The sequence below is a fragment of the Drosophila guanche genome, unplaced genomic scaffold, assembly GCF_900245975.1.
Source record: "Drosophila guanche unplaced genomic scaffold, DGUA_6, whole genome shotgun sequence".
Taxonomy (NCBI): domain Eukaryota; kingdom Metazoa; phylum Arthropoda; class Insecta; order Diptera; family Drosophilidae; genus Drosophila; species Drosophila guanche.
In genome coordinates, this window is record NW_022995746.1 from 8228047 (window position 1) to 8250483 (window position 22437).

Below are 22437 nucleotides of genomic sequence, written 5' to 3' on the forward strand. Positions count from 1 at the left end.
AAATAGAAGAAATTAAAAGAGATGAGAGCTGCAAAAGAGCAAAGCCGGCTTAAGTCCCGGATCCAACTTCGTCATCGTCATCCTGCCTCATGGCTGGTCCGCTTTGATTAAGTCCCGCATAAATATTTATGTGCAGTCGAAGTAGCAGCAGCAGCAGCAGCAGCAAATATTTACATTTATGACGGGCAAAGTGGTATTTAATTGAGAAGTAAAATGCGACCATAATATATGAAGCACGTGGCGAAGATACATCATGAGTTGGTGTTGTCCTGCCAGAAACGAATGAAAGATACCCGGCAGATACATTCACTGCTTAGTAAGCAAAGTAAAGAAACTAATTCTATTTATCTAATAGTTCAAAAAAACAAACAAACTAATTCCCTTAACTGTTGCCCAGCGAGTACCAATTTCAGTATATTCTTCTGCTCACTTGAGCATAAAATGCCAAACATAAACTTCAATATGAAACCAAACACATGAGATGCTTCAGCCCGCGATGATGCCACTTGAAAAATATAACATAAATTTTATTATTGAGTTAACGGCAGCCTGCACAACACCCGCGCCACTCGAAAAAAGGAGAACCACCAAAAGTAAGGGCCACTTCCAGACTTTCCAAACAAAACAAAGTCACTGCGCCCCAGTCTCTGGTTTTATTCCTTTTGAAGTGGCACGACCAGAACCCCCACAACAACAAAAAAAAGACGGAAAAAAGGAGCCCACACACAAGCAAAGTTGAGTTTATGTCTGCTGCCGCGTAATTCTTCTTAAAGACTTTAACGCTTTTTTAATCATTTTTATTGTCCCAAAATTTCATTTTGGTATTATTTGCATTTGGGGAGAAAATATTTCGCAGAATGCCATCATCGTTTCAACATGGATTTCAACTTTGTTTGCGTCTTAGTTTAATTTGTTCATTTGTTTGGATGTCCGAAAATGTCAGAGAATTTAAATTGAAACATGAAAGTTTGACAATTTTCTGCTTTTTGTTAATCATATGAGTTAAATTAATAAATTGTGTGTGCGTGACAGATCTATGAGCGAGATATTAATTCCATAAATATCAAGGCAAATTATGTGTTGATTTGTGAATGAATTTATTTAACCAGCAAAGGTCGCAATTGAATTAAAGGAAACTCCATTACAACATGGATTTTATTGTCAAGCGATGGCCGAACAGCAAACAAACATTAACTTGTGGGCGGCTTTTATAAATACTTTTTCAAGTTAATCCCTTTCGTTCGCCAATATTGTTGGGCCGTTTTTTTTAAGCCGCATTTATGCGTTCGTTTATATTTAATTTGCATTCATCCATTTGCATTCATAGGTCGATGTTGATGTCGATGTTTCTTTACAGCTTTTATTGAAATCCATTTCCTTGTTTTTCTGTTTCTTTGTCGGCGGGAAAAAATATCATTTTCCATTTGTATTGCAACATTTTGTGCTGTGGAAAAGCAAACAAGCGGAATGAGACGAAAGAGCTGCAAATAAAAGCCATTGGGTCAGAGTTGTCGCAGCTGCAATTTTTCAAATGTCAAATCAAAACACAAAACCAATTACTTTCGATGATTAATTACCAGTAGGACAAATGTTGAGGACCGCAGAATGATTTTGATTGCGACCCCGGACCAACTGTTTACTTGATTTATGATCAGCAGCTCAACCCTTGCTGACAAGTCCCTGAAGTGCCGGAGGTTGCCCTTCATGTTGCCTTATCCAAATTTTCATGAAAAGCACCTTAAAATTCATAAGTTTCTTAGGGGAAATTTAGCTTAGAGAGTGAAAGAGAGAGAGAGAGAGAGAGAGGAAGAGAGGGAGAGAGCGACTTAAAACTCTGAAGGTGTCGGGACAGAAGCCGCAAGTAAAACAGCAGCTGCATGTCATTAACTATATGAAACTCCACGGCATAATCCTCTCTGGTCCGCACCGCAGAGCACCGCAGGACGTATGCGTAATGCTACCAAAGTTCTCAACGCTTCATTTTTTGAACATTTAACACCCACACTCCTTTGAGCGTGTGACACCTTTTGCCACACCTTCCATTTTGGTTTTCCGCTTTTTTCTTCATTTTTGTTCTATTTTGTTGTCATCAAAGCTGCGGATTATGCACACAAAAACGAGAGTTTATGTATGAAATTATGCAAAACAGAAGAGCAGATGATGATGATGATGGTTACGCTGGTAATAATGATGCTGGCTAGAGGATTGCTGTGGATGCTGATGATAATTTCCGAGAACTGCCAGAGCTGCGCACGAGTCAAGGTTAAAGCCGATATAGGTTTCCCCTTTGTTCAATTACAAATGCAATTTTTTTTGTGCGATTATTATGATTAAGATGGAAAGTGAAATTTTGTATGCCTGCATTGAAATTTCATATTTTAATTACAATTTGCTTTGGACGCCAGTGACCCAAATTTATATGTACATATATAGGAAAGAAAGGGTTCTTTTTACCCTTTTTTTTGCGGCGCGCCGATGTCGTCCTCAGCTGCATGCCTGGCTGCATAATTATGTTGCCAAACTGGTTGGCTGGCTGACCAGCAAAAACAAATAAAAAACTGAAAAGGAAAATGAAAAACGAACCCCAAAAGTTCCCCTCCCTCCGAATGGAACCCAAGTTATTTGAGCATGACGAATGGCTTTGTCAAGTTTACCACTTCTACGGATGATTTTATTAAAAATTTAGCAGACACAGGTGCAGCTGCCAGAAGTTTTCCATATTTTCGTCAACTAATTTTTGGAATTGAATGTTTCACTCTTTGGGCAAACTTCCCAGAGCTTTCCGTTTTAATGTCGACAAAACCTGTTGTTGGAGATTAAATATTTATGGCACCCATTAATACCATCTTCGGCCGCCCGAAGCCAATAAAATGTCCCTAATGTCGCGATATTTATGGCCATTTTATTCGGTAGCGCTAATTTATGTTCTAGCCTTGAAATCGATATTAGAATAACTTGTAATTATTCCTTGATTTATGCGATCGCATTTATTTCTCGTTGGCACTGTGAAAGTGATACACTTTCCCGGCGCAAAAGTTCTATGAACAGAAACCCTCCAAGGGCGGAAGTAGACGCGATCCGAGACACCTCTCGTGTGGTTGCAGTTAATACGAATTTTGCGGTTTCCGATCGACAAGTCATTGGAGCAGGTGTAACTGTATCACGAAGCAAAGGCTAGCGGTGATAAAGGGAGGAGATGCATGCATACATATGTACATGTGTCATTCTCAATGGAAAAATAAACAAAGCAGAACTTGCAGTGAAAGATGAGTTGTTTGCTTTTCCAATTTGTTCTTACTTCCTTATTAATGGGATAGACTTTTCGAATTGGTAGAAGCTTTACATTAAAGTTCCATGTACGCTTTAAGAAAAGTTCTTTAAATGGTTTTCCAGTTTAGAATTACTGATAATGCACCCACTTGAATTATGAAGCTAGAGAAATGAGGAATGTTCTGAGAAATAAATGCATTTCGTTATTTCCCCATAATATTTTTATTTAAATTATGTTAATGTTAATCAGACCAAAGTCCATCGATTGAGCTTATTATCACGCTGCAAGCTCTATTTTAACATTACAGAATTGTGTAAACACTTTTTTGTTTTGCAAAAATAAAGGCTATTCAAGTGAATTTTAATCATTTTTGCAATAACAATAACTTCTTTCTTCTTTGCTCATTGAGTGTGTTTCCCCTGTTTTAAATGTAAATTTAGTAACCCATAAATGTAAAACATTTTCATTCTTATTATGCAAATTACAAATATTGCCGAACATTCAGTTCTGGCTACAACACTTCCGATTGAATTAAATCCAATCTGATAGTAACTACCATCTGTCCATCTATCAATTCGCTTTTAGACAAAACAATCTATAAAATGTGTAACGAACTTACCTTATGCACAGCGGCATGTAAATCGAAAATTATCAAAATTGTCACTTTACATCACGGCTGCTGCTGATGCTGCAGAGCCTATATAAATCATGGGGTGCACAGGTAACACAAACTCAGATAATTTGTAGTCGGGGTGTTGTCTGGTGTGGTCTGTAAGGGGGGGTTAGAGATCTGAATATTCAAATCAGTTTCTGGCTGCCAATAAATGAGATTTGTTACAGGGTTCACACACACACACAGGCACACGGGGAGGACTTCACGGCACACACACGGCAAAAGTTGGGTACGTAAGATTTGAACTGGTCCCGTTTATTTAGCAGTTGAACCGAAATTTTTGTTGATTTTGTTGCAAAGAGAACTTTCATTCAGCTTTTCAGTTTTTTCTTTATTTTGTTTTTTGGCACTAGTCAAACTCTGCGTACGCGAAATATCCACACATTAAGCGACAGATCGGCAGCTACAATTTTGAATTAAGTGCCGGATGAATGGCAGGTTCATTATATACCAGTTTTTTGTCAACTAATTAACTCCGCGAAATAACATTAAAGCGAGAATAGAGAGCAGGATTGGACCCTAATTTGTGGCTAAGTCTCATTCAGTTCTCAGAGCTTAGCTGTCGGATCACAATCTTCGAAAACACGCTCAAAACAGCCAACAGATACGCCAACAGAGTCGCGAACGGATTCCTTTACGAACCACGCTACCCGAGACACAAACGAACTTTGAAGGCGCCTCGAGTCGCGCGCTTGCTGTTAAATACGAAGCCCGGAGCCGAGAACAGTGGCTGTCGAACATGTTGCATGCAGAGCTTACAACATGTTGCAAGGGGCACGGCCACGAGAATACCTTCGGGGATTCCATGTTTTTCTGATTGAAAGGCTCTGATCTTTGTTGTAACTGATGACCGGTCTCTATTGTTCTATTGCTACATTTTTGAAAATTTTGTGTTCTTAGCGAAGTAGATCCTGCGATCTGACCAGCAGGAATGGTGGCAGCAGGGGTCCACAGGGTCCACAACAGGAGCTGCCACAGGGTCCGCAGCAGGAGCCGCTACAGGGTCCACAACAGGAGCCGCCACAGGGTCCGCAGCAGGAGCCACAGCAAGGGCCACAGTCAGAACCCCAGCAGGGAGGACACGGTCCAACATAGCCAGGATTGAATAAGCAACACATTTTGGTTATTGTCTGCAAATAAATCAAAGATAAACTAAGCAAACTTTAAGGATAAACATACAAAAGTGTAACCGGACTGGTAAAATTTAAAAAGATGTAGATCCGGCCGTTGGAATTTTGTGAGTTGAATGAGAATGAGCCTCGCCTCACCTTGACTCCTAAATAATTCCCAAAGTGGCACAAAAATCCAGGATAAACTGTTGCTGGGCCAGAGGAAAAACTTATCTCAAGTGCAGCAACCTTATGACAATGCAGCCGAAAAAGTTTCTGTTTAAAAACTAAAACTCAAATATAAGAAGCCGCACAACTTTGGCCATAAAACATGGAACAAAGCCACACACAAAAGCACACACACACACACACCACAAAGTCTGCGGAATCGGAAAGGAACACAAAGAGAGCTTTGCTGGAGGTGGGGTGCGGCAAAGCAATGAAAATTCCGACCTACCGCAATAAATTCCGCGGGAAAAACAACGCAAACACTGCCAAAATGAGAGTGAAATGGCCAACACACGCGCACATGGAGCTCCGCATAAGCAGACTCCCCACCCAAAAAACGCCTCAAGGAAGCATCAGGCACACAAGGACACCCTCCTATACGGTGCCATAAATCGCGCTAAGCCGAAACAAAACATAGCATGCCGAACAAAACTCAGCATCAGGCATCAGAATCAGGTGAAACAGCAGGCCGCCAGTAAGCAGGAGTCGGGGAGACAGGCCCCAAAACCTTTGACCTGACACAATGCTCTACATTCTATGTTTAGGATTTGGTTTCGATTCGATTGGGATTCGGGTTCGCGTTGGAAGCGCGACTGCGCACTGGAAGCCGCCTGACCATCGAACAGCTGTTTTATGCCAGTCCTTTACCTAGGACAACATGTGCCTATTTTCGCAGTGCTTGCATCTGAGCAGAGGCAAAACCTCCACGGATTACGGTTGAAGGCTAAATTCCTAGTCCCCCCAAAGCCAATTTGTGTGCATTTTTTGAATGAAGATGCGTTTTATTGCATTTGGGTATTACATGGATTGATTGATGTAACCTCGCCAAGGTTTAAATTTTCAAACAGCAACATATTTCTTCGGCAGTAATCTTCAGGTTCCTAATGATCCCAGCAAGCTCATCACCAGCCGCAGGGACAAGAGCTGCAGCAGCCACCGCATGGGCCGCAACAGGGACCACAAGGTCCACAGGGTCCACAGGGTCCACAGGGTCCACAAGGTCCACAAGGTCCACAGGGTCCCGCGCAACAGCCGGGTGGGCAGGGTCCCACATAGAAGGGATCGAACTTGCAAACGATCATAGTCATGATGGAGGTAGGAGCTTCCTTCAACTGCAAGCGGTGGGCAAACTCTTCGGCTTGAAATTATTTAATTACTATTAAAGTTCGCACTTAAGAAATTATTTTTGCTTTGCTCACTGTGTTCTTTTTTTTTGTGCCGAAGAAATATCTTAAAGTTTTTTCCTTGGCTTTAAATTTTGGGAAATTTTTCTATTGTTTCATTTTTGGAACTTTTACAAACGAGATGTTTACCGAAACAGTTGTACGAAATGAATGAGCTCCGTTGTGGGATAGGGATACTCAGCAAAGGCAAAGAAACAATTTTGACAGTACCAAGAACGGACTACTATTGTAGCCTAAAATGTTCACCAGTGTGTGCCGCTTGCTTGGTGCTCTTTCTTTTCTTATTTGGGTTTTCTTGGATGCTCGATGATGCCTTTCTCTTGCTAGTCTCTACTCTTGGAGTTGTTACCGTATTTCCAGAGACAATATTAGCACTGCCATTGGGTGGTGGCTCAGCCCAGGTATTGGCAACGTCTGCTGCTATCTCCACCGCACGGTGCAACCCACGACCGATTCTACGAAAAATGGGACATATTGTACCCATGTGCTCACAGTCTAGTACCACAGGCACACCGGAGACGGGCCTAAAGCGGTCTATGAATCGGCCTACGGACGACACCATCTCAGTTAGACCATCGCTCGAGTTCATAATGACCAAGGCGGTCGAGTTGGTGACAATCACAAGCAGGGCCAGTGCACCCACCACTCCAATGATCCTGTGAATCATATTTGTGGTGGAGATCATCGCCCCGAGTACACGAAAACAAATCACCCACAAAGCGATGACATTGAAAGCAACCGATACTCTGTTATTCAGTCAGAACAGACATTATGTCATATGTGGTTCGGGCCAACCGATAAATGCATTGGGTAATTCTAACGACCACATTGACATCGACAACTGTCTCCTGCTCCCCGAGCACTTCCGGAGAGAAGTCGCTCATGATGGTCATGACACTGCGCATGGGCAGCAGAAAGGACTCCGCGTCTAGAACCGTCGCCGTTTCAGGTTGATTGATGTCCGGTTCGGAGTAGGAATCGTGCATAATGGTAGCGAGGTTTTGAATGGCTGGCACCAAAGGATCCATTTCCAGAACTGGCTCCGCTTCCCGATGATTGAGGCCAAAAGACTGATGCAACATAATTACCCAACTTCGGATGGTCGGCACTATGTGATCCCTGGTGTATTGGGAGCCCAAAGTCATTACATTTTCTAGCTCCCTTACAATATGGGTGATCATCAGAGCGGGAAGTCTAACATCTATGGTGGCAGACATGGCCAAAGGGGAAACGAGACAAGCACAAATTTTGTTCCGGATTTGTGTGTGTGTTACATTAATTTTTATTGAGACAGAAAACAAATTCGGATAGTTAAACTTCTCTTCCCACTCTTTGACGTTTGTTGAGTGCTCAAAACGTGATCCCAGAACGCTCAGCGGCAGCAGCGCCATCCACATGGTGTAAAGCCCGAGTAGCAGCCATAGGGGCACGGTCCGCAGGCACATTGCGGAAAGGGTCCAATGTAGAACGGATTGAACACTGCAGTGTTGCAGCGCGAATAGCACATTCTGAACACTCGGCAAGGGTCTGCAAGACAGTTAACTATCATAATTATTAACAACGAAACATTACAGCAAACTTACCAAACAATTATTTAAAATTGGGGATAAGAGGAAAAACTGCTCCAAATGTGTTGCCTGAAAAATACCAAAATGACCGATGATTTTGTATTTGTTTGAATCTAAAAGAAAAGCTTACCTTGATTTGCTGATTTACTTATTTTTGTTAGTTTTTGGTTTTGTTTTGTTAACGCTTTCAGTTTTGCTTGCAATTTTGTTTTCATTTGGGTTGTTTAACGACCGATTGATTATGGATATCAAAACGCCGTGGCCCACGAAGCGAGTTTTATAGATGGGCCCACCTGTGTTTGGATGCGAGAGAACCAGTGTGGGTAGACCAAGCGTCTCTTCCGATTTGAGGATGTTGTCAAAGTTCCAGACGCTGAGATAGGTGTCCTGGCAGCCCACCGCCAGGCGATGGTCGTCCATGGCGAAATCGATCGTGTTAATCGTTGCCGTGTGGTGGAGCACTCTCCGGAGTGCCCTCTCGTTGGTCGTGTCCCAGATGACGAACAAAGAGTCTTGGCCGCCGGAGACCAAGTAGCGGCCGCCTCGTGAGAAGGCCAGTGCGGTGATGGCCTTATAATGGCCATAGAAGAGGCGCACCTGTTCTCCCTTGTTGGCGACGTCCCACATGCGCACCGTGCGATCAGCTGAACCGGTGGCCAGATACCGTGAATTCGGATGAAAGATGCAAACATCCAGCTCTGCCAGATGGCCGGATATCTGCATGATGGCATCGTCACAGGTCTTCATCCAGACGCGTGCAACGCCATCCTCGGAAGCAGTGGCAAACAAGTATTCCACTGGCGCAAACACGACGCTGCGTACGGGACTTATTTGATCATAGACTGCCGTACAAACACCAACTACCAAGCACCACAGGCGCATGGTGCCATCCTGCGAGCAGGTGATCAAGAAGCGTTTGTCCGGGGAAATATCGCCGGTGTAGACTATGCCCTTGTGCCCGGTGAGAACTTTCAGTATGGTTATGTTTCGGTCCAGCTCCACCGAACAGAGGAAGATGGAGTTTTCCTGGGTTGTCATGGCCACATAGCATCCGTCCTGTGTGCAGATCCCACAAACAACTCCATCCGTTTCGTGGATCATGGGAGGATTGAGGAAGCACGACCTAATCTCCAGATTACGCCGATCCGGTTGCAGAATATGGTTGGAAGCGTTAGTCCGAACGGCCCAGCAGATGTCCTCTAGTGGGGGACGACTCAGTGGTGGACGCTTGCAGCGCGGGCTGTCCTTATAGAAGCCATCGATGACAAAGTGGCCCATGAACAACTCCTGGTAGGCCAACTGCCAATTTGAAATGTTTTCCAATAGCTCCCTGAGTGTTTCTCTGGGCATTTCAAGGAGAACAACGTCGTGGCCAATGATCAGTTCGCGAGCCCGGGCCGACACATGCCTTGGCCTGCGGATATGCTTGAGCTTAGCGATGCTGCGATCGTAGATATCCTCCAAGTAATCTTCGTTCTCGGCCAAAAACTCCTTGGCCATTTGGCAATTGCCGCCGATAACCATTCGCAGGTATCCCAACACCAAAATGGGGTACAGCAACGAGGATATTTCATATTTGTATGCGTTGGGCACATCCTCAACTATCTTCTGCATACCCGCAAACATCTGCTTGTAGTCCTGGTAAACCTCATCCGGTGCGAAAATGGCATATTTCACGATTTTCTTGCGCAAAAACAAGGCACTGCCTTCGAAGAAGTCTTCATAGTTTTTGTGCTGCCCTGTGTACACGGGTCCCGCATCATTTGAGTCGTCGCTATCCTCCTCTTCAGAGTCATCAGTCTCACTGTAGTCAGTGGAGTCGCAACTGGAGTCGCCACTTTCTAAATCTGGCGATTTGCTCTCGGGCAGCTCGTTCTCGTGCGCGTCCTGCAAGTTATCGCTTTCAGATTTATGCTCATCCGCCGATACATGAATTCCATCCACGGTTCCATGCGACACATCAATAGCATCCTCGATGCTCGCTTTTTCTTCGTTTTGTGTTTGGCACACCAACTCCGAGCGCTGCCGATTAAAAATAAGGAATTTGCATTCATATCTCGCTTTGCTTTTATTATGCGTACTTACAGTATCATCATTTGGTTCTATAGCATCGTTTGCACTCTCCATATTCATATCGAATGGTAATTTGTGGATATTTATTAATTATTTCAGACAATGTGCCAATTACCGCGCTTTCACCACTACAGATGCCAGGGATGCAAGCTCGCATTTTTTACAGAAATTCTGCACACTGAATGCAGAGCCGACGGGGTTCGATATCCCCAAAGTGACTTCGATATACCATTAGAATAGCAGACTATCCCCGCAATCATAAATATATCGATATTCTAATTGTTTTGCAATATTTAGTTGTAGTCAGCAGATTGAAATTCTTCAAGAAATAACCAAAAACAAAGATTGCAAGTGTTTTATTCTGATTTATTTAATGTGCTATATTTTGTAGTACCGTGCATCTATTGCTACAAGCTCCCCTCCTGGTTTCTGAAGTATTCATCAATTCTTTTTCAGCTTTTCCTGCGTCTGCGATGGTGGCGCTGGCGGAGCTGGTGAACAGCCGTGCGGCGGCTGCTCTCCTGGACACGGACCGCACTGCCAGTTGTTGCACTGCCCCTCCTGCACACAATCGGGGTCACAGCAGGGTGGATGGGGCCCGATGTAGCCGGGATTAAATATGCAGGGCATGTTGCAGCTTCGCCTGAGATACTCCAAACAGGATTACGGGAGCAGGCTGGCTGGTTATATTTTACAGATTTTGAAAGCTTACACAGAAGCCAAGGTGTGGGAGTTGGGCGTGTGGCTTTCCCTCCCAATTTCTGTGGAGATTAAAACACACAATAGAACAGGCTAACTAGATGCCCGACCTACATAAACAAACCTGCCGAAGCAACAAACAAGCCTGGTTAAATATATGGGCATAGTCGGCTTTTAATTATCGAAGAGCAGACATTGGATTGAATCCACCACTCCGCTTGGCCACTCCAAACAAAGCTCCCTTCGACGTGACAACGTGGGCAATGGCCATAATTATTGCATAATCGGGCAACACTTCATATTTGTGGTGACAAAAGCCTGCAGATGGACAAAGCCCCCTGCAGGCAATTGCGCTGGGGCGGTCATTTGCTGAATGTGTGCCAAAAATGGTTTTGGCATTCAAGCTTAAATTAATGAATAATTAAACCGCATTAGGGCAGGCGATTGAGGCGGAAATGCAACATTTGCATAACTAACACAATGAACTACATACGCGCCAGACAACACAATTCCATTTCCATTTCCATGGATGCATTGGCTCTAGCTCCGTTCATAAATTAGATATGTATGCAAATGTGTGCATTGAAAACTAACGGCAGTGCCTTTGTCAATTAATCAATCAATCAGCTATGGCGGCGGCCGCGACGGCGACGGCGACGGCGGCAGAACTCAGATCCAGAAAGCGTTGCGGAAATAACTTGTCCATCTGCCCGGCACTAGCCCGGGCAACGCCTTCAATCCAAACCGAAACACACACGACCCATGCCCTCCACATTTACTTTCACATAAACGCGTGTGTAACCCATGAGTTTTGATTTGCCGCAGAGTTCGAAACGCGCTTTGAAGCTTATCAGCGATGACGATCTCTGAGGCTAAGGCGATGGCAGTGTCATTAGCTGCAAAGCGTAACGTTGACAGAGCAGAGGTTCGACAGCAGCACAGCGCACAGTGGAGCTTGTATGATAATATTGTGCTTAAAAATTGTTAGCTTATGTAATTCAACGGTAAGTGTCTGTCTGTGTCTCTAATGATTACAAATTAACACTAATTCTTGAATCATCTTAGATCTGGCAACCACTGTGCAGAGTCTCTTCAGTGTCCCGACCCCATCAAAGTCGTGTGCACTATTTGTGTAATTTATATTCAAAGTGCAGCGTGCTGCGTGTGTGCCCCATCGCGCACCATGAAGGTGGACATGGAGGAGGGTCTGTTGGTCTGTTGGTCTCTTGTTCTGGACCCTCTCCACTTCCACTTCCACTGGCTTGCTTGTGCACTCGCGCGAACTGCTTTTAAGTGGCGCGTCGGCGGTGCTGGTCAACGCTGCTGGTCAGGGTGTGCGCCTGGGTTACACGGGGGGCGGAGGAGAGAACCATTTTGACTGCAGTGCGCCGCTGCTGCTGCTGCTGCTGACGATGCAAATTTGTGACCAGCTCTTTGCAACGATTTGAATATGTTACTGTGCCCAGTGAGAGAAATGTTGAGAAAGAGACGAGCTCTCGCGATTTAAGGTACGATGGACTGATTTCTCTCTCAACTATTGTTAAATTTTAATGATATAAAAGTGTAATTCTCAAAGACTTTCTAATCCGCTTGAACAACAAGTAACTCTGAATCTAACCCACTCCCCAATTGCTTTCAGTGCATGGAAGCCAACAGAACTGCGACTTTGCCTCGTCTATCGAGCTTATAACGAATCGACTTTGTCTATTCAACTTCCGCTTAGTGGCCCGGCCAGTATTTTATTTCTTCTTGGAGTTCGTTTCTATTTTTAATAATTCAAGTTCGAGCTGTTCCTGGTCAGAGGAGGTCTGAACACGCGCACTTGTCCCCATCGTAACTGTTTGAGAAATGTTGTGGAGAAATGACAAAGTGACCGGAAGATGATACTGTAATAAAAGAGAAGGCACGCAGCCAGAGCCAACAACAACAGCAGAACAGCGACATGGACATGACCAAGTGGACGGCACTGTCTGTGGTCCCCAACTAGATGTTTGCCTATAGGAAATAGAAAACCAAGTACTGGAAATGAACATGAACAATGTTTTCTCCACTCTTTTTTTTCCACTACCCCCCGCCACCCATTTTTCGTTGGCCATTTATTTACAAATGAACAATATTTATGGCCTCTTTTTGAAAAGAGTTGTTGTGGGAGTCGGGTCGGTGGTCGTCCGTGTACCCCGCTGCGCGGTGGGGACCGGACCCGACTTCCGTCACAGCCATGGCATAGAAACGATCTCTTCATATGCGCACTGTTTGAGTTTTGTATATTTATTTGTCTACATAATTTTGTGGTTTTATTTCTGGTTTATGTGTCTGGCATAATCAATGTACATTGTAATCGTAAATGGTTTTGTTAAACAAATAATCCTAATTTGCAAACAATTATGGAACGCCCAGAAACGCTTATCCAATGATCTTTTTTGCGGTTGCTAACAGTGTGAAGAGAAGAACAATTAAAGGTTTGCTTTTGGTCACATTTTATTGATGACATCGATGCAGGAATGTGTGCAGAATTATTATGATTGAATAGCTATGATAGCTGCAGAGAATTTTCCATAAATATGGGGATAATAAATTCCAAATTAAATCCCTGATAATCTTGCCCAGCCCTAAGGCAGAGTCTCCATATTTATTGCTAAATAAGTAGCGACAATCATACCGAACCACATTCATTTCGCGTACCCCATAATTAGAGATGTCATGGTAACAATTTATGATGAACAATTGGAGATGCTAAAACTGGAACACTAAACGGCGGCACTTAAGCGATCATAACTTTGTCCATGATACATCGAACTGGAAACGCCTCCAGAGATACCGTCCACCAAGCCCATGCAAAGCATCTTTTCTTGCCAAAGAGCAATCAGAACGTAGCAGCACTGAGAGGAGGATGAGGAAATGCAGCTGGGACTGGGACTGGGACTGCGGCCGAGGACCCCGACCAAAGTATAGAACTTTAAGGCAGCTGCTGGTGCTGCCGTTGAAAGGCAGCAGACCGCTGAATGAATTGGGCTGTCGTTGTCTTGGCAATCAGCGCTACCGGGCATATAAAGTTAACACACCCCGAAACCGGCTTCGGTTTCAGCCAGTTGAAGTTCCAGTTGAAAGTTGGTAGTTGTCGTTGGCTCTGTCTCAGCTTCAAGAAACTTTCCAGGATGGACTGCGGCGGATGTGTGTGAAAGACAAGAGCGCAGCTTCTAAGCGTTTTGGCTGTCCCCTTCGCTTTGGCATTGCCTTTTGCCACTTCGCTTCGTTGGCTCAATGTGGGGAGAGAGAGAGCGCATCCAACTTGAAATTGCCGCAATTGCGTGTCGACCACAATCTTAACCAGCGGGAACTTGCCAGCCGGCAGGGACTTGAATGGGAATAGGGACTGCCACTGGCACTGGTAAGGGGTGTTGGCCCATCTCGTCTCGGTTCCTGTCTGTTTCCTTTTTGTTTTTAATGAATAAGTTGGAACACCTGTTCGTCGTACGTCGTTCGTCTCTTGTTGAGATCCCCTCTGTCCTTCTGGCTGTCGTGTCTTTCGGTGTGTGTCTGCGCTCCTTCTGCAAACTCTGGTTAAACTGCTCAAGTGTGTCGTTGCACATGTGTTCTATCTCTGCATCATGCTGAACCATTGTTTAATACCGTGTGGGCAGTGGGGTGTGCTGGATTTCCCTATCGTTTTGTTCTTAGACATGTACAAACATTTTAAGACATTGTCTGGGCATGGGCTGTACCATTTCTGGAACATGCAGCTAAGATTTTGATTTGTTGCTATGAAAATGCAGTAAAAGCAAATTGCTTTTTTCCCTGAACTACAACTGGAAGCTTCTAGCAGTTCCCTATAATAATCAAGTACTCTCAGCGTCTTCTAAGAAACAACAGACCTCCATTTGATATATGAATAGGAAACAGGATTTGCTGCTTTAATTATGGAGTGTGCTTTTGCTTCACTGGAAAGCAAACAGAGCTGTGGCCTAAGTCAATAAATAACCTGTTTGAATATCATCATTACGCATTAATCTGAGCCAACGCAGAGGCTTATCATCTTCATTCATTAAGTCGCAGCACACCTGAGATCGGCTGGCCTGCCGAGTACTCGAGTATCCCACTCGAGTGTCCCTGACATTGAGTCCAGCCTGGTGCTGGCTGGCTGGGTGCTGTTTTTTTTAGCTTTGGGTTCTGCGCTGAGTCAATGCCACGACAAGTGGCCCGTCAAGTTGCAAAATTAAAACCAATTTCACTTGCAACTGCGGGCTGCCGTATCACTCATCAGAAGAGAAAAACAGAGAAAAAAGAAGGAAGAGAGAGAAGAGTGAGTGAAGTGAGTGCCCTCCACACATGATGGGCGAGTCATGGGCTGAAACAATGCGAACGAGGCCCAAGAGCACAACGAGATAATTGTAATAAAGAAATACGTAGCATAATTGATGCCCAAGCAAGGGGAGGAGGAAGAACTCTCTCTGAGAGAGGAGGAGGAGGAGCCCCTACAGAGACTCGAGAGGCTCCTTCAATGCAGCATCGATATCATCCGGCCACCCTCAAACGGAATGCTTGAATGTAAATCGAATTTCCCATCCCCGGGCATTATTTGATTGCAATTCTTTCATTTGGCACTGCAGCAGCAGCAGCAGCCAGTGGTAAGTGAATTTCATATGAAGGTGACTATCTGCACCGACTCGATTTATATGGATTCAATTTGGCAAAGCTCATGCAGAATGCAATTCTTTCTCGCTCTTTTTTTTCTCCGAGTAATTGCAGGATGGATGGACAGTGGACAGTGGACAGTGGAGAGTGTATTGCCAGAGACAATTGAAGAGGCGTGCATTTAATTTAATGTCGGAAATCAAAGCACTTTTACTTAGGCACTCTCCTCTCGACAATTACATGGCTCAGGCACTCAACTCAGTTTGCTACTTTGCGGCAAATAATTGTATTTTTCTTGCAATCTGGGGTGTGCTCCGAGCTCCTTTTTGCTGCCACTGCGGACATTTTTAATAAGTTGCCTGGCAGCCGTTGCACGTCTCTTGCCGGCAACAACAAACTCAGTGCTGCTGCTGCCAAGCTGAAAATGAAATTCGTGGCACGAATAGATTTCCAAAACATATATGAAGAGAGCAAAAGAGGAAGCGGACGACAAAGAAAAGGGGGAGAGAGCGGCGTACATGGCACGTCGAGTATGACAGAAATTCGAAAATGAAGCAATTCACTTCATTTGATACTATCCGCCGGCCAGTTGGACAGTTGTCAACGATCTGCAAATGGGAACAGGGAACGGGAATATCGTGGAGTCTCCATGGTGGTGTGCTTATTAAGCGGTTTCCCCTCGTGCTTTCGATAATTGGCAGAGCATATTTGTGGCATTTCCCAAATGTCTGTCCTTTCTCCACTGCAGAGCGACTTCAATTACAAATTGTTCCCTAAACGATTGTGTGATAAAAGCAACTACAGAGTGGTGAACACTTATTCAAAGAGATATATAGAAAGCTGTGAATAATAGTTATATAATTAATGCAACTATTTATACATGTGATACACTCCACAGAGGCCTCTTTATCTATCTACAAGCTGAAACAAAAGAGAACAATTCCCGGAAGGCGTTACATAAAGTAATTTTCCACCTCAGCATATTCAAAGTTCAGGCTCTCCTGCCTACCATGTTTGTCCCTCACTATTTAGTGACTATTAAAGTTGACGGCATCTCAGAATCTTTGTCACTGCCAGAAACCCTTCCAGCAGCCAACACACACATGAACACACACACGAAGCAGAAGCCATTTGAGGCCCAAAAACTTGTTGAAACTTTGGCAGCGAAGCGCAAGAAACCAATAAAGAAAATGCTGAAAACTAAAGGAAAAGTGCCACGAAAACTGGGGGAGCTGCCAGGCCATAGACCTACCTAGCAGCAATATGGCCTTAATGGCTCGATGCTGGTGTCCTAAAGGCTGGCACAAATAATGGAAGTAGCGCGCTAATACTACGTGCAAAATGGCTTTAGGCTCCGGCTCCGGCTGCTGCTGCACATTGCGTATACGTAGCATGGCGGTGGATGGCGTGGAGACTCCTGCCTGGATCCGTGACTGTAGCTTATGCAATGCAATTTTCATTTACATAAATTTTGATGTTGTCTCTGGAAATGGGTGTGTGTGTGTGTGCGTCTGTGGCACCCGAAAAATTAAACAACACAAGTTTTTGGCTAGAAAAGTTTCACCTCGCTGTTGTCTTTTATGTCAATTTGCAGGGGAATTACCTTTTGTGTTAATAGTTGGCGCTCAGCTCGGCTCGCGGTGGCGAACATTAAAAGTAATTCAAATGCCTTGCGACAAACAGCAGCAGCCAACCAACCAACCAACCAACCGACTTTGTGTAGGACAACAATAAATGCTTATTTAACTAATTTTGCAACATGTATGCAAATATTTACAGTGCAACAGCTGCATAATGAGCGAGGGTTATTCAGGGAATACTCTCTTCCCTGATGCTGTCACACTCTGGGCAGAACTTCAGGAAGAAACCGCTTGGGGGGGTTGTAAATGGGGATGTCTAGCAAACGACTGCCATTACATCTTTTTGTTTGGTTTTCTAGCCACTTGCCATGCGAGTATCCTGCCCACACCTCTGTGGCAGACGCAAAACCACGTGTCTGCTGGATCCTTTCAGGTGTCTGACGCTTTGGGCCACACTTTCATGGACAATTTTGAGACGATTAATTATCAGCTTTGTTTTTAATGCCTAATTAACGTTTGCTTGCTGGCCGATCAAGCTGAAGACAGCCTTTGAAATTTCATTTTAATATCGGGGGCGCGAAATTTCACACATGATTAATTGCCAGCAGAGGAGGGCGTTGCCACCAAAGGGAAGAGTATTTAACCTTTTACCCACTACAGAAATAAGTATGCCTAAGCAAAAAGAAGTAGCAATTGTTTTATTTTTCATAATTAAATTGATTATTTTTCATGGCATCGATCGGTGGAAAATCTATCGTGGCAAAAGCCCCAAGCGAAATGCAGAGAAATTATCGACACGGTTTATTTTATTTTAACATAAAAAAACACGCATCCAGATACACACAAACGCTGCTGCTGCTGCTGTATGGGCTGGATGGGCTTATTCTGGGACTCCATTAAAGCTCATCTGGACTACTACTGCGCTCTGTGTTGCGCCTTTGTAAATGACTGAAGCTTATTAAATGCCTTCGCTGGACACATTTAATTAACAGACACGAACAACTTATAATTACCACTCACACACACATACACTACTCCTGGGTGTGCTGCAGCAACGAGGTAATTGTTTCTGTTTTCCTACAGCTTCTGGACTGGAGTGACCCAAAGGATTGACTGACTGACTGACTGACTGACTGACTGGCGGAGAGCCACTCGTTGCGTGTGTGTATATAAATATTCTGCAGCCTCGCATATTAATTACCGCAACATGCGAGTTTCCTTCTCACGAGAACAGAATTAAGGAGAAAATGACTGGGAAATCTTTCGAAGGAATCAGACATCTTTTCCCCCAGACAACCTGGACACGACATGGCGCGAGTGGCATTATTCCTTTTCCGCCATGCATCCTTTAAAACCAATTAAGCCTCTGGTTCCAAGGCCACTAATCAAAGACTATTTATGGAAAGAGTTCGTAGCGAAAACACAGTGTGTATCCAGGTCAAGGCCGGCGCAGACAACGGGCCAAACTTAGCTTTTGCCTTGGAGACTGCCAAAAAATATATGAAACTATGCCCAGAGCGGAGAAACCACGAGGCCAGCCGAACATTAGAAAATGGCCAAATAATATATTTATTAAAAAATGTTCGCCTCATGCTTCAGTGGCCGCTCAGCTCCGTGCCTGGCCATTATTATTTATTTTCCAATCACGATGTGTGTGGAAATGCTAGCAAACATCTGAAAGGATGCATTTGAGGAGAATCCAGAGCTGCAACCACTCAAGCGGTTTCCGCGGTTAAGTTTAATTAACAAACTCCTCGCCACTCCTCCAGCAGCGAGGCAAAGTTTCGTGTTTGTGTTCATAATTTGAATTGAAAAGAAACTCGATTTGTTTGCTTTGGCAGAGAGTGGTGTGAAAATGAAACAGTTTTCTTTGCATATGCTGTCAAATGGCAAACAGACCGCAATCAGGTTGTGGACCAAGTGGCCGATTCGCGGCTCATTGCCAATGCAAAAGGCTCTTTGGCCTAATTGGTGGCAGGATATCCAAATCAAAACTAATTAAAAACCGCACGCACTTCGTACACACGTGAGGCTGAAGCGTTTCGCGTTGATTATGAAAAGGAAACTTTGTTGGCGATGAGGTTTCGGCCAGGGCCGGCCAGTGCCAGAGTTGGCCAATTAGCATGCTGCGGTCGGTCGGCTGCTACTTTATGGCGGCCTATAGAAATTTAATCATCGTTTGGCTTTTCATAAAATTGTATGCTAGTTAGAATGTTCATTTAAGTTAAATTCCCAAAATTTGCATGCTGTTGGCTGGCTGTGGTAACTTGGCCAAAGGAGCGCGTTAAGCCTTTGTGTCCACATCTGATGGTTCCAGGCAGATGGCTCGCACCTGACTGTCGCTGACGAAGCGAACTTGCAGTACTTTTCCACACCCGCTGCTACGCGATCCCAGTAGTAGCTGGCGAGCCGGTAAGATGCGGTTGCTTCCGAACGGCTCAACGTTCCAGACACTCACCTGTGTGTCCTTGCCGCCCACCGCGAAACGTCTGTTGCCCGGGGCGAAGTCAATCGAGGAAATGGCTTCCTTGTGTTGGGTAAGGCGGAGCAGCTTATCATTAAGGAGTATGTTCCAGACATAGATAAGACCGTCCTGGGTGCCTGCAACCAGGATGAAACTGCACGGAGAGATGGCCAGGGCAGTGATCGGCGTATCGGAGCCCAGAGGGCAGGTTACAGACATTTTGTTTGTAGTGGTATTCCATATGCGGATCCTGCATGAAGCCGAGCCAGAAATAATGTGCAGGCGGTCAGTTCCGATTCCTGGAAAATCCATTGCTCGCAAAGTACCCACGGCCCGTCCGCCTTCCAAAAGCATGCATAGCCAGCTTCGCCGACAGTGGCAATCAGTGAGGTGTTTGAGGCAACAAATGCGATGCCACGAACGAAGCCCATAGATTGGACACAGATGCTCGCACAGCCCTTGGACTGCATGCTCCACAAACGCATTTCAAAGTCTTCCGAGCATGTTAGTAGGTGTCCGCCATCGGGCGAAAACTGTCCAGTGTAGACTCTGCATCTGTGACCACTGAGTGTGAATGTCTCTCCTTTGGTCAAGTCCGCCTCTGTGCCGATCACATGCAGCTTTAGCGCAAAGACGTGGATCGAGAAATCGGCCTTGGCCACGGCCATCAAGCTGGTGTCCATCGTGACGCTTGCACAGAGTGCGACCCCATCAATGTGGTGTGGGCTTGTGGCCACGAAGGTCGCTTCTAGCGGCTCGTCCGTGTCCATCTGTTCGCGCTAGATGTTTTTTATGGTCACAATTTGTTTGTTGTATTTTTTTGCGTAATTTGTTGCTCTACTTACACTTCCTTCTCCGTTCTTATTTTGACTATTCGAATTCGTATTATTTGCCTTTGGCATAGTAGGGAAATATATTTTCGTAATTATAAAATTATGCTCAAACCTCAATTCTACCAAATTGGCAATTGACAAAAACAAAAAAACAAAAACGAGGGATACAAGCTCACATCTCAAAATTCTGCTATCGAACACACACATTTATCGGATCGAATTCAAAATCAATTTTGTATCTTTTGTATTCAAGAGCCGCTCCCTTGGTAGTGACTTTGTGAATGATTTCTAATCAAAAGTCGCACTAGAAAACTAAAGCTTTGGCAGTGCCCCGAGCGAAGACATACAAAAATGTTTTGTCAATGAGACAAACAAAAATTGGACAAATGTCGCGTGTTCAATTGTGCAGACGCCTCCTCGTAGAGCTCGTTGGCATTACCATCCTCAGGCACTGGTGCTGATACTGGTTGTATTCCTGCTCTTCTCCTTTGCCATTCGCCATTCGCCATTCGCCCTCCCACTGTCAGTGTTTATTTTATTGATGTCCCTGCTCGAGGCAGTCGCGGGGCTAGCGGGTACAAATGTTGGCTGCCGCTTCCTTGTTTTACGACCATCGAAGCGGCCATAATTGTGCATTCACATTCACAGGACCATTCAGAGGCAGAGTCATAGCCCCATGCTTATTATGGGCACTGTCGGGATGGCTGTGGCCTGGATGATTTCGTTCGCCTCTTCTCTGCAGACCCCCATTGGGGGCTTGCAGCAACGTAATTTTCAAGTGATTTATGGGACTTTATGCATCAAGGAGGAGAAGAGTCAGGAGCCTGCCACTCTGTTGTATACAAATTCCATTTGGCGCTCGCTCTTCCGAACACTTGATTAGCGTTGATGATTGAACGGCTATTGGTAAATTGAAAGTTGTGTTCCTCCTTGATCCCAGTCAAGTTTTGAGGGTGGAAGGCATTAGGAATAGATTCTGATGCGAGACATTTATCTGTCAGCTGAATTCGCGGGTCTTGCTGATTGTTCGGGTTTCGGGATGGGAAGTACAAAAATGAATGCTCCAAGAAATGTGTGAAATGTTTTTCTATGGACTAGCCTCTAATATAAACTATTGATGGATATAATCGATAGGGCGGCTGTTGCGCCTGTTTGCTGTTATACAACACTGCATTTTCGCAGTGCCGTAAACAGCTGTGGAAAATATAAATGGTAGCCAAATGTTGCAATCAATTCAAATCAAGGTAGAAATGAAGTCCACCATAACATGAGCATTTAATGTGTCGTGCTCTCTGGTCAGCTCTGAAGTGATTACCTAACATTTGATATTATTTTGATTTATTGGCCACTGCCAAGTACAGACGATGCCGCCACTCAGCAGCACTCCGCAAACAGTAATTTGTGTGGCCCCAAAAACAGAAACAGAAACAGAAACCCAGAAACACACCCAAATGACAGCTACAAAAAATATTATTTATACATATAAATAAATACATTTCCAGAACCCACATATGCAATCTTCTGCAATTTTCACACTGCAAAGCAACTAGGAGGGAACAGAAAGTCCAACAAAGCCCGGCCCCACACGGACCCGCATCCCTCCCAGCTGTCAGCGCGAACAGTTGCAAACAGACATGAAGATTATGTTACGTTGGGGGATTTTCGGGACAGCAAACTGCCGCCACATTGTGGGTACAAATGCATATAAATATGTATATAGATATGTACCAGTACGTATCTGCTATAGAGAGAATCGAGATCCTCACGTATTTCGCTTGTTTTTTGGAAAAACAAATTTGTTAATTTTCTCTCTGTTCCTTTCGGGATAAACTTTCTTTGCGGTGTAGCTGGTAGAATTTACAGAACGTTCCACTTAAAGTTGGGGACTCTGCCAAACAGTTGCTTAAAAGCATTAAGTTTTAGATAAAGTCTATCCAATTTCCACACACTCAAACCGACATATACGAGATATGTACATTAAGTAAGAAGTCAGCTTCAACTGACGCAAATTGAATTGGCATTTGTTGAAAATCAGCTTGGGGGATTTCTGGTTGAGCTTGCTTTTAGGCCTTGACAAATTGAATTTCAATTGTCGCCGAAAGGCTTTGAAACGTTTGTACGTT

General features: G+C 44.5%; 7 protein-coding genes across 9 annotated transcripts in view; all 7 read right to left on the reverse strand.

The window, feature by feature from the left end:
* Nucleotides 1-4811, reverse strand: part of LOC117582023 (insulin-like growth factor-binding protein complex acid labile subunit) — a 50986-nt gene extending 46175 nt beyond the window's left edge. The window contains exon 1 of one of the 2 annotated variants that reach the window (XM_034269548.1): nt 3891-4811. The gene's annotated coding sequence lies outside the window, so the exon portion shown is untranslated. The remainder of the gene's footprint in view (nt 1-3890) is intronic. The other variant, XM_034269549.1, reaches the window with a different exon arrangement.
* Nucleotides 4812-6042: 1231 nt separating this feature from the next.
* LOC117582296 (male-specific sperm protein Mst84Db) lies at nt 6043-20703 on the reverse strand. 2 transcript variants are annotated; one of them, XM_034269934.1, is made up of 3 exons: nt 20699-20703; nt 6790-6793; nt 6043-6375 (listed from the first exon to the last, which is right to left on the reverse strand). In XM_034269934.1, exon 3 carries the CDS (start codon nt 6367-6369, stop codon nt 6184-6186), a length of 186 nt encoding a protein of 61 aa, XP_034125825.1. In that variant the 5' UTR covers nt 6370-6375; nt 6790-6793; nt 20699-20703; the 3' UTR covers nt 6043-6183. The 2 variants fall into 2 exon arrangements, with proteins under 2 accessions (XP_034125825.1, XP_034125826.1); XM_034269935.1 differs by lacking the exons at nt 6790-6793; nt 20699-20703 and adding an exon at nt 6481-6638 and having other exon boundaries at nt 6043-6419.
* Nucleotides 7091-7707, reverse strand: LOC117582294. The gene has a single exon (XM_034269932.1). It carries the CDS (start codon nt 7680-7682, stop codon nt 7215-7217), a length of 468 nt encoding a protein of 155 aa, XP_034125823.1. The 5' UTR covers nt 7683-7707; the 3' UTR covers nt 7091-7214.
* LOC117582297 lies at nt 7724-8112 on the reverse strand. The gene is made up of 2 exons (XM_034269936.1): nt 8049-8112; nt 7724-7992 (listed from the first exon to the last, which is right to left on the reverse strand). Exon 2 carries the CDS (start codon nt 7970-7972, stop codon nt 7838-7840), a length of 135 nt encoding a protein of 44 aa, XP_034125827.1. The 5' UTR covers nt 7973-7992; nt 8049-8112; the 3' UTR covers nt 7724-7837.
* Nucleotides 8208-10223, reverse strand: LOC117582292 (transcription initiation factor TFIID subunit 5-like; the record flags this gene model as incomplete). Its single annotated transcript, XM_034269929.1, has 2 exons — nt 10119-10223; nt 8208-10055 (listed from the first exon to the last, which is right to left on the reverse strand). Coding segments are annotated over exons 1-2 (1896 nt in total), but the record flags the coding sequence as incomplete, so codon positions are not given.
* Nucleotides 10452-10885, reverse strand: LOC117582295. The gene has a single exon (XM_034269933.1). It carries the CDS (start codon nt 10734-10736, stop codon nt 10548-10550), a length of 189 nt encoding a protein of 62 aa, XP_034125824.1. The 5' UTR covers nt 10737-10885; the 3' UTR covers nt 10452-10547.
* On the reverse strand, nt 19300-20420 carry LOC117582293 (transcription initiation factor TFIID subunit 5-like). Its single transcript, XM_034269930.1, has 2 exons — nt 20327-20420; nt 19300-20260 (listed from the first exon to the last, which is right to left on the reverse strand). Exons 1-2 carry the CDS (start codon nt 20381-20383, stop codon nt 19691-19693), a joined length of 627 nt encoding a protein of 208 aa, XP_034125821.1. The 5' UTR covers nt 20384-20420; the 3' UTR covers nt 19300-19690.
* Nucleotides 20704-22437: the final 1734 nt, after the last annotated feature.

What these genes read in the sequence shown, in the direction of transcription:
- LOC117582296 (XM_034269934.1), bottom strand. Translation starts at nt 6,369, where the DNA reads ATGACTATGATCGTTTGCAAGTTCGATCCCTTCTATGTGGGACCCTGC.
- LOC117582294 (XM_034269932.1), bottom strand. Translation starts at nt 7,682, where the DNA reads ATGTCTGCCACCATAGATGTTAGACTTCCCGCTCTGATGATCACCCAT.
- LOC117582297 (XM_034269936.1), bottom strand. Translation starts at nt 7,972, where the DNA reads ATGTGCTATTCGCGCTGCAACACTGCAGTGTTCAATCCGTTCTACATT.
- LOC117582295 (XM_034269933.1), bottom strand. Translation starts at nt 10,736, where the DNA reads ATGCCCTGCATATTTAATCCCGGCTACATCGGGCCCCATCCACCCTGC.
- LOC117582293 (XM_034269930.1), bottom strand. Translation starts at nt 20,383, where the DNA reads ATGCCAAAGGCAAATAATACGAATTCGAATAGTCAAAATAAGAACGGA. An exon ending in ATAAGAACGGAGAAGGAAGT is followed by an intron (nt 20,261 to 20,326) that starts GTAAGTAGAGCA and finishes AAAAACATCTAG; the next exon opens with CGCGAACAGATGGACACGGA.